This window comes from Malus sylvestris, chromosome 15 (genome assembly GCF_916048215.2).
Source record: "Malus sylvestris chromosome 15, drMalSylv7.2, whole genome shotgun sequence".
In the NCBI taxonomy this organism is placed as follows: Eukaryota; Viridiplantae; Streptophyta; class Magnoliopsida; order Rosales; family Rosaceae; genus Malus; species Malus sylvestris.
Window position 1 is genome coordinate 15,042,542 of NC_062274.1, and position 10,269 is coordinate 15,052,810.

Here is a 10,269-nt window from a genome sequence, read left to right on the forward strand (position 1 = left end):
ACCGAAAGGGGAAACATGTCCGTCATTCCGAAAGAATTTTTGTCTACTTCAACCTTTTTAGCGTTTTTACTTGTGGCAGAACATCAGAGGATGCCCCAAATGTAGTCGTTACATACACAATAGACAACACTGGACAGTGGCGTTCATGTAATTTGAGTAACAACAATGACCTAAGTGTATTTTGATAGTGGTCCTTTAAGCTAATATAGCTTCCAATTTTTTTACTTCCAAAGAAATTTGAGTAGAATTGTCTGGTTACATAGACTCTCATTTTGAATGTGACCAACATGAATCGAAAGAGACTAAAATGAAAGGGCAAGGGAGTATTAAACTTTTGTATACCCTTACCATTAACATGGTCCGGATGTCAATATCTTTTTATTACTTTTTTTTTTCCTTCTGCTGAGTATGTTTTGGCGAATTCCTTAAACAAGTGGTATTCTAAACTACTTTAATTTATATGAAAATATTTTGAACAAAATCAAAGATACAACACACACTATCCTTTCAACTGATATTGCATTTCTAAGTCTTTGACACGCATCTATCTTTTTTCAGTAGGTCTTTAACCGTTGAATTTTTAGGTGTTGAATCTTTGACACACGTCTAATTCTTCATTCAATTGATAAAATCATCATTCTAGTGGAGATCCTTAGCAATTAAATATTTAGTTTTTGAATCTTTAGTACACATTCAACTATTCATTAGTTAAGAGCAACTCCATCATTGCTTATTGCCTTGGGAATAGGCAACCAATCCACTTCTTCCTCCCCAAAAACACTCCAGCCCACTCGGGCAATTGGATCCAAGATGAGTCCGATAGAGAAGTTAGACAATAATAGTCTAACCCAGCACCTTGCCTATATGATGTCAGCCACAATTTAAATTATTAAAAAATATTAAAAAAATTGATTAAAATATAAAAATTATAATTTCTTTTATAAATACCTAGCTATGTTCTTCCATTTTACACTACATTTTAATATTTTGAAATACTTTCAACCAATCTTTTATAATTATTTGAAATTAAAAATAAAATTATCGTTTATTATTTTATAAAATAAAAAATACTAATTTTTTAATATGAATTGCCTAAGCTATTCAGTTTAAGGGTGAAGATGCACTTAGACAGTTAGTGTTCATTGCAAACAGTTACTGTTTATTTAAAAGGAGGCCTTGCTACACTGGAAATGCTTTAAAGAATATATACGGGAGAACAATAAATATTCGTAAAACTTATGCATTTCGTGAAAGTTCAACCATTCAGCGGGAAGAATGAGGATCCTCTCCCGGAATCCTTCAATCACGTTAATTCATTGTACATCGTGCGACTAGTTTTCATTAGGTACTGTTTATATTCAATTTTAAATGAAAAAAAATTGTAATGGTTTCTGACCACATGATGTACGATAAACAGACGTGCATAAATGATCCCCGAGATCCTCACAAAGAGGATCCAGAGAGGATCCTCATTCCACCAACATGATCTTCTCCGTATTCTTTTGGTGAGGATCCTGAGGACTCGCGAATCGTGTTCATTCATCGTACATTGTGCAATCAATTTTATCAAGTACTGTTTGTGTTTAATTTTAAATAAAAATATTTAAAATAATTTCTAATCATACGATGTCCAATTAATAGACACGATTCACAAACCTCTAAAATTCTTACAAAAAAAAAACTAACGAAAAGTTCAAAAAACCTTCTATTTTAATAAAAAGCCATTTTTAAATATATAATAAATAATACCAGTTAAAAATAAAAATATGATTTTTCGTATCGAAAATATTTTGTTAAAACTTCTAAAAAAAAAAAAATCTGACGACAATCCTGTTTCTCAATCCAGAGGCACCAATAATGGTAGTCTCTGAAGTCTGAACAGTGACACAGTAGAACCAGTAATTTTTTATTTAAGAAAAAAATTATTATATTTTAAAATAACAACTGGATGTGAGTGTGACTGATGAGAGAGATTATCTCTTTCTTCTTCAGACGGACTTCCGAAATATCAAAAACCCAAATTGGAAATTCCGTGTTCTTCTCCTTGCTTCCTTCCAAACAAAGGGAAAAATCCGTGTTTCTTGCAAAGTTTTCACTGTTGAGCCCTTGCGTTCTTTGCTTTAACTTCTCAGTTTTTGGGGTTTTTCTCTTTGGCTTCTGAGAAAATCCAGCCTCAAGTTTTGTGCTTTAATGTTCTCAGGTCAGTCAAAATCTTTCATTTTCACGGCAACCAAACAGGAAATACCATTTCATTTTTGCTAATGCTTGGTAGGAATGCAACTTTTAATCCAATTGTAACTGAATTTTACATTGGGATTGCTTGGATTCTGATTAGCATTGTTGAGATTATCCTTAATTAAATTAATAAGTTCTGACTATGTGTGTTCATGTGTGTAGTGTTTAATTAACCTTAATTAACATGCTCTATTAAGCAAGATTTCACCTTTATTTTCTGTGATTAATTTTGAGTGCTCTGGAAAGGCTAATGCGCTAATAACTAGTGAATTTCAACCTCTTTGTTTCGGTTTTCGCCATGACCCCGATTTCAGGACTATGATCTAACTGTTAATGAACTGCACTGTTGGATTTTGATTGTGCATGATTTGTGTTGTTGTGGGAACTTATGCAGGATTTGGTTTGCAAGTGAGTGATTTTCGTTGTTAAGATGATTCGGTAGCTTCTGAATTATCTGCATTGCAAGTATTAGTACCTGGTATGGGGTGCACATTTCAATTTCCTAAGCTATGTAATATAGAATCCCGGAGTCGGAGGTGGCTTTTACTTTTGGGGGTACTGTCTGTTACTTATGTAGCATTACAGTCGCTGTTGCTTCCCGATGGAATCGCTCTTCGGTCTCTATTGCCACACAGTGAGGATACATTGCAAGTCAAAGGTAGCGTCCTCGCTGTTCATTCTTCTGCCAAGTCCATGATGGTTCGCAATCCTCTAACAGTAAATACTTCAGATTCGATTGATGTTTCTATGTTTGGAGGAGAAATTAGGCAGGGTGCTGAACCAAAGGGAAATGATGTATATAAGGAAATTGATTTAATGTTAGAAGAAAAAGGAATAGACAATAATTTTGAAAGTGACGTTGATCGAAATGTAGATGATGATTTTCCGTCTGAGAATGTTGTAGTCATAAATGAAAGTCTAGCATTAGTCAGCATTAAGAATCGAGAAAATGTTACTGTTTTGGATAAGGCTGATGAAACTAGGTATGGCTTCCATTTGGAGAAGATTGTGTTACCGAACTCTGAAATTACTAGGGTGAATGCTTCAAAAGAAAATTCAACCGTGACAGCAAAAAAATTTGATACTGCTTTTCCGTCATCTCCACTCATTTTACCTGCAGTGAATTTGTTAGAAAATAGAAGCACTTCTGTTGGTTCTACTTCCTTGAAAAGGGTTGTTGTGGCTTCAAAAAATGGTTTAGTGATGACCAGACCTGGAAAGAAGAAGATGAAGAGTGATTTGCCACTGAAGTCGATAACATCAATATCTGAGATGAATCGTATATTAGTGCGGAAGCGTGTTTCTTCTGATTCACCAGTAAGATATTGCTGCTGCTAATCTAATCACCCCCAATTAATTTGTTAGGGTTCCTAACTTCTTGCATTGATTGTAGAAACCACGATGGTCCTCTGTACGTGACCAGGAGATTCTAGCTGCGAAGTCACAGGTCGAGCGTCCTCCTATTGCACTAAATGATCCAGAACTTTATGCTCCTCTCTTTAGAAATGTTTCCATGTTTAAAAGGTAGTTGGAATCAAATTTAAGAGGTAAATTATTTTTTAATGCTAAATGAAAGTGATTCCTTTTACAGTAACATTTTGTTCCATTCTCAGGAGTTATGAACTTATGGAACGCACACTGAAAATCTATATCTACAAGGAGGGAAAAAAGCCGATCTTTCATCAACCAATACTCAAGGGATTATATGCTTCAGAAGGATGGTTCATGAAACTGATGAAGGGATATAAGCGCTTTCTTGTGAAGGATCCACGCAAGGCTCATCTGTTTTATATGCCATTTAGTTCACGGATGCTAGAGTACGCTCTATATGTACGGAACTCTCACAACCGTACAAACCTACGCCAATTTCTGAGGGAATATTCTGAAACAATTTCAGCAAAGTATCCTTATTTTAACAGAACTGGTGGCGCAGATCATTTTCTTGTTGCTTGCCATGACTGGGTATGCTCTACATGCACCTTTCAGTTTTCTTACTTTTTCCTGCGTGACTATCTGCTTTCATTATTAGTGATAAGAAACTAAGATAGTAAAATGGGATTCCACAAATGGTTTTGAGATTCATGAAGTAATGCCAAGAATCTCTTGAAAATGAATCCTATCATATTGGCCATCGAGGTTTACTTAGCCAGTCTTTAACTTTGGACTTTGTTTAAACTGACCAAGCGCCATTTTCAAAAGTCGAGTACCATATGTTCTGTCTATAAATGGGTACTGTTTCCGCCCACAGGAATGTATTTCTTACATGCGTGTCTCTGCGTGCCTTCCTTTCTAACATGTGAGGTTGACTTTTATAGGCTCCATATGAAACAAGGCACCACATGGAACTCTGCATCAAAGCACTTTGCAATGCCGATCTAACTTCTGGCTTCAAAATAGGACGGGATGTGTCTCTTCCAGAAACATATGTTCGTTCAGCGAGAAATCCACTTAGAGATCTTGGTGGCAAACCCCCTTCTCAGAGGGAGATTCTTGCCTTTTATGCAGGAAATATGCACGGCTACTTGCGTCCAATTCTGCTAGAGTACTGGAAGGACAAAGACCCCGATATGAAGATCTTTGGTCCAATGCCTCCGGGTGTTGCAAGCAAAATGAAATACATCCACCACATGCAGGACAGCAAATACTGTATCTGCCCCAAGGGTTTTGAGGTCAACAGCCCGCGAGTGGTTGAAGCAATATTTTACGAGTGTGTACCTGTGATCATATCTGACAACTTTGTGCCACCATTTTTCGAGGTTTTGGATTGGGGGGCATTCTCTTTAATTCTCGCAGAGAAAGACATTCCGAAGTTGAAAGAGATACTTGTTTCGATACCAGAAGAGAAGTATCTTCAGCTGCAACTAGGAGTCAGGAAGGTCCAAAAACATTTTCTGTGGCATGTTAAACCCCTCAAGTATGATCTCTTCCACATGACACTTCATTCGATTTGGTACAACCGAGTTTTTCAGATAAAACTCCGGTAAGTTATGTTGAAATTCCCCAATGAACAGAGAGTACATGAAATAGAATGAGGCGGTTTCCGATCGCTTCTTATTCTCCCTGTGAAGTTGTAGAAATAGTCTGTTTAAATGCTACACCAAGAAATAACCGTGAGTAAAGTTTTTCTACTGTTTTGCCAGTTTCACTTACATATTTCACATTTTCCTGTTTCGCAAATAATTTCTTTCTTCTAATCCCAAAAGCTCAAAATGTTCGTACTAGTTACTACGAGTAAGAAAGAAATTCAGACACCTGAAAGCTATCTTTTGTGTGTTAAGTATACATAGTGATCACCAAGCCAAACGAAAGTGCCAAAGATAAGTTTGAGAGTGTGACAGACACGAGGACTTTCATGGCACAGAAATCAGCATGGCAGTGTTCCGTGCTAATTAAGTTACTGCTGACAATCTATGCCGTTCTTGTTATTAACCTACCTGATGGTATGACATCACAGAAAAATTACTCGAAATTAACCACAATCCACAAGTGACTTGGGCAGCTCAAACGAAAAAGACTTGCATGAAACATAGACACATAGTGGATTTCTCCTAGTCCTATCACGTTTATTGTGTGTTTTGACTTTCTCACCTGATGAGGATGTGTAATAAACTTGAAATACCGGATTCCTAACACGGTTCATTCAGCAATGACATATCTCCATGCCGAGGAATTTTTTAGGGTACGAGAACATGCCTTGATGCACTGAGTATTATAATAAATATGGTTGGATTTTTTATTTTCAAATATGGTTGGATTTTTTATTTTCAAATATCCAATTACTTGTATTATGACAATTGTATCAGAGCGTATTTTGTACACCGCAAGATATCTCCTCCACGCCAGCCCAAAGAGTTCGTTCCCAACACGCCGCATATTTCTTCTCTCACACACGACCAAGCTATCTACTTTGAATTTTGATCGAGTTATCATTGAGAGACATCCACGTCTTCTTTGGTGGGTCCCAGCTCTTCACTCGCTGACTGAAGTTTAAACTTTAAACTTCCTTGGAGATGGGGTCTGTAGATTCTTGTTCCTTCACTCTTTCCTCTATAAAGTACCTTTGCTTCCAGAGTCTGAATAGGAACCTGCTTCTGCTTCTGGGGTTTTCAAATTGTCCTCCTTGGCATATAAGTTGCTATCTATCTGATATTTGTCTGGAAGAATGGAGCTGTTTTGTTGTGTTTATTGATTTGCTCATCTGGGTTTTTGTTGTTATACCTTAATTGTGTCAAAGTTCCAACCTTTTTAAGTTTTCTTGTCGTAAATTCAGGATTCAAAGAGCTAATGGGCCATGTGTTCTTTGAAAATGAAATATCAGAAATGCCTGTTACAGTAAGTAGTTTCAACTTTACAATTCTGCATCAATGCAGATGTTCTCTACTTTTTTGTGAGTGAGTGTATATTTTATAATCTCCTCTATTGTAAGTTTGTTACTATTATTTTTGCGCTTTTCGACTTAATCTTCAATCCATTCCGCCATTTGATCTACATTAGCATGTTTGAACTCGGAAGCAACTTCCGGTCCATATTGAGAGTAGCAACAAAGTTATAATTAACTTATTGAGCTTTAATTTCTTTGAAGTTTGATTTTTGGCATCTATCTGTAGTTTTGCGTAGGTTTGATTCAAACATTGTGTTTAAACTGAAGTGCTAATATAGGTAATGGTGTATCAGGTCTATAATGATAATATGAGGAACACGAGTTTTCTTTTCGATAGCTTGAGATTCTATTCGTCGATGGATGACATTTTCACCCATCCATTGACATTGGCTAGTTATATTAGTCATCGCTTTGCTCAATTTATCAGCGAGTAGTTTTTTCTACGCTTACATGTATACTGATGCATAATGTTATATTCTCATAACATAATGGATGGATTTGGAAATGATGTTATTGCAGAGTATCTCGTGCGCAGAGATGCTGATTTATACTCAGATGATTTGCTGGTCAATTCTGCTGGACAGCTTTTAAGCTCATTGAGACACGGCGTTTGTAATTCATTTTCTGAAGGTTGTTCATCTTCTTCAAAACCTTGTACTTCCAGTCGAAACCCTGGAATCTGTGAAAGAGCCTCAGAGCCCAGGGAAGACACTAGATCTGAAATTGTAGCAACCAATTCCAGTTATGCAGTTGTTCCATTCATTTTTAAAGGGTAATACCCTTTGGTCCAATTTATGAGAAAACGTCATGATCCCATCTACTTTTAAGTTTCAAATGAACTGAATGATTAATTTTAGTATTTAATCTTTTGCTTCATCCTGATGTAGGTTAGTACAGCCATCACATGGTTTACAATTTGCCTGGAGGTTGGCAATGTCTTGTTGCAGAAGTTCCCGTGGCATACGTTAGATGTGCTCATCTTCGACTTTGTAGGTAAACAAGCAGATTTAAATTATACAAAATTGCAAACTGATGAATTTATATTCCATAGTCTATAAATAGTTTCTTTTAGTTTTAATTCAGATTGGGTTTTATTTTACTTGGAGTGAGTTACATGTCATCGTTCATTGTTTTAGGTTCTCGTAGGTTAACTTTCATTTTTGCATTTGTCAGCATTGCATCTCGAGTACAGAAATCACTGCGAGGCTCATCAGATGATATTGGATGGTTGCAGCGCACTCACGGCATGCCTGGTATGGAGGATGGTACAGCAAGAATTTTGGAATTGCTTGCAGGAATTAGGTACCAAACTAATATAATAAGCTCGGCTGCACTAGACGGTTTGATCGTTAAGAACCGTCGTCAATTTGTTTGCTTGTATGTCATGCTGTATACTTCAGGAATGGAGAGCACAAACTTCCCAGCTCATTTATTTATCTACTAATGTATAGAAGATGTATTTTTCACCGACTTTTGATCTTGTGCTTTTTCCTTGTTCAATCGACGTTTAGCTCATTTGCACATAGAGTTACAGGAACTTCGATTTTTCAGGCCTCTTTAGCATCCATGGCCCTTTATACTTTGTTGGAACGAAGAAATTCTTTTCAAAGATGGGTTTAGCGTGCCATATTGCAAAAATTACAGCAAGGTAATGCTTCATTACTGATCATTGTTAACCAAGATTGACCTGTCTTGTAAACTTTTTTTTGAATGACTGCATGTTTATCTGTTTTTAAATTATATTTGTCTTCTTTTTTTCATTTGTTTTTTGTATAGGCATCTGTTGCACACAATGCATGGGAACTCAAGCAATATGTAGAGGAGCTTTACTGGGGATCTGATAAGCGTGTTATGCTGCTAGGGCACAGCAAGGGAGGTGTGGATGCCACAGCTGCATTGTCAATCTACGGGTGTGATTTGAAAGACAAAGTTGCTGCTTTAGCACTAGTACAAAGCCCATATGGTGGCACTCCCATGGCTTCTGGTTCTCTTCGCGAAGGCCAGGTTGCTGACAATGAAACCCGCCAGATCATGGAGCTCTTGATATGCAAGCTAATTAAGGTAATAGCTACTTTTTACAAAACACGGACATCTAAGGCTTTCCCTTTTTCGAAGTTTATGAACTCACTCTAATGCTTTATGTTTTCAAGGCCTTTACTAATAAGCATCCCTTTTTCAATTTCCAAATGCATCTTCATGGAATGTTTTTCTTTCAATCATTTTGATGTGGTTTTGTTCATTGCTCTCTGTTTCGCTCTTAGGGTGACATTCGGGCACTGGAGGATCTTACATACGAGAAGCGAAAGGAGTTCCATCATGACGCACAAACTCCCGCAGAGCCAATTCCTCTGATTTCTTTCCACTCTGTGGCCAGCATTGCTCCCGGTGTCCTTGCCACAATGACACACACAGCACACGCAGAACTTCCCTGGCTCCCCCTACCAAACTTTGGAAACAAAGAGTCAGATGTAATCATTCAAGCAGGGCATAGTGATTCCTTTATCTGCTGCCATGGCTGTGACTGCACTTCATCTCCAACACCGGCACGGGGAGAAGAGTGACGGGTTAGTGACCTGCCTTGACGCTGAAGTTCCAGGTTCAGTTGTGGTCAGGCCGGAGAGGAAGCTTGATCATGTCTGGATGGTTTATTCTACAAAGAAAAAGAACCCTGGTGAGGCTGATGCCTCAGAAATGTGAGGCTATTTTGACTCTGCTTGTAGAGCTTGGAAAGTTAAAGAAGCAAAAGCTATGAATTGGTCAAATCCTTCATACAAGTTGTGTACTTTAGCATTTTATTTTTGTTGATTTTGCTTTGATTTAACTCCGCATGTGTAAGTTTATCTTACATTGCCGGTCACAAGCCCGGGTAAAGGAGGAGGGGGAGGGCGTCAGGTAGTCGACAGCCGGCACTCCACAGTTACGTCGAATCCTTATGAAAATGGATCTAGAACGAAATCGCGCTAAAGTTAGGGCGTCACCCGTAAGTGGCGCGCTGTGTGGCCCGAGCACAGTGATAAGTGAGCAAGGGTCGCTGTATCTCCATCGGCACCCGGATGCAGTGTTAAATGAGCAAGGGGGCCATAGAAACTTCTTTTCGAACGACTCCACTCAAAGTTGTTTGGGAGCATATGCTCCTATCAACTTTACACAGGACACACAAAATAAGTACTTTGATCCTATTGGACGGGGGAGGGTGAAGAAGCTAGGACAGAAGGGTAGAGTTCAAGAGAGTAGAATGCGTTTAGGAACGTGGAATATAGGAACCTTAACGGGAAAATCTATGGAAGTAGTGGAAGTTATGGTGAGGAGAAGGATAAATATTATATGCCTACAAGAAACTAAGTAGGTTGGTCTTAAGGCAAAGGATCTAGAAAATTCAGGGTTTAAACTTTGGTATTCGGGCACAAATAGAACGAGAAACAGTGTTGGCATCATCGTGGACAAGACCTTGACACAAGATGTTGTAGATGTCAAGAGAGTAGGAGATAGAATCATGGCAATCAAGATTGTAATAGGACAAGAACTCATCAATGTGATTAGTGCGTACGCACCTCAAGTAGGGTTGAATATGAGTTCGAAGGAGAAATTTTGGGAAGACCTTGGAGACTTGGTGCAAGGAATTGCCCAAACGGAGAAGTTATTTATAGGAGGAG

General features: G+C 37.9%; 1 protein-coding gene and 1 pseudogene across 1 annotated transcript; both read left to right on the forward strand.

Annotated features, from left to right (window-relative positions):
* Positions 1-1,959: 1,959 nt before the first annotated feature.
* LOC126603728 (probable glycosyltransferase At3g07620) lies at positions 1,960-5,380 on the forward strand. The gene is made up of 5 exons (XM_050270674.1): positions 1,960-2,200; positions 2,630-3,552; positions 3,629-3,759; positions 3,849-4,197; positions 4,551-5,380. Exons 2-5 carry the CDS (start codon positions 2,716-2,718, stop codon positions 5,217-5,219), a joined length of 1,986 nt encoding a protein of 661 aa, XP_050126631.1. The 5' UTR covers positions 1,960-2,200; positions 2,630-2,715; the 3' UTR covers positions 5,220-5,380.
* An 876-nt stretch (positions 5,381-6,256) lies between these two features.
* LOC126603729 (uncharacterized) lies at positions 6,257-9,378 on the forward strand (annotated as a pseudogene).
* The last annotated feature ends 891 nt before the right edge of the window (positions 9,379-10,269 follow it).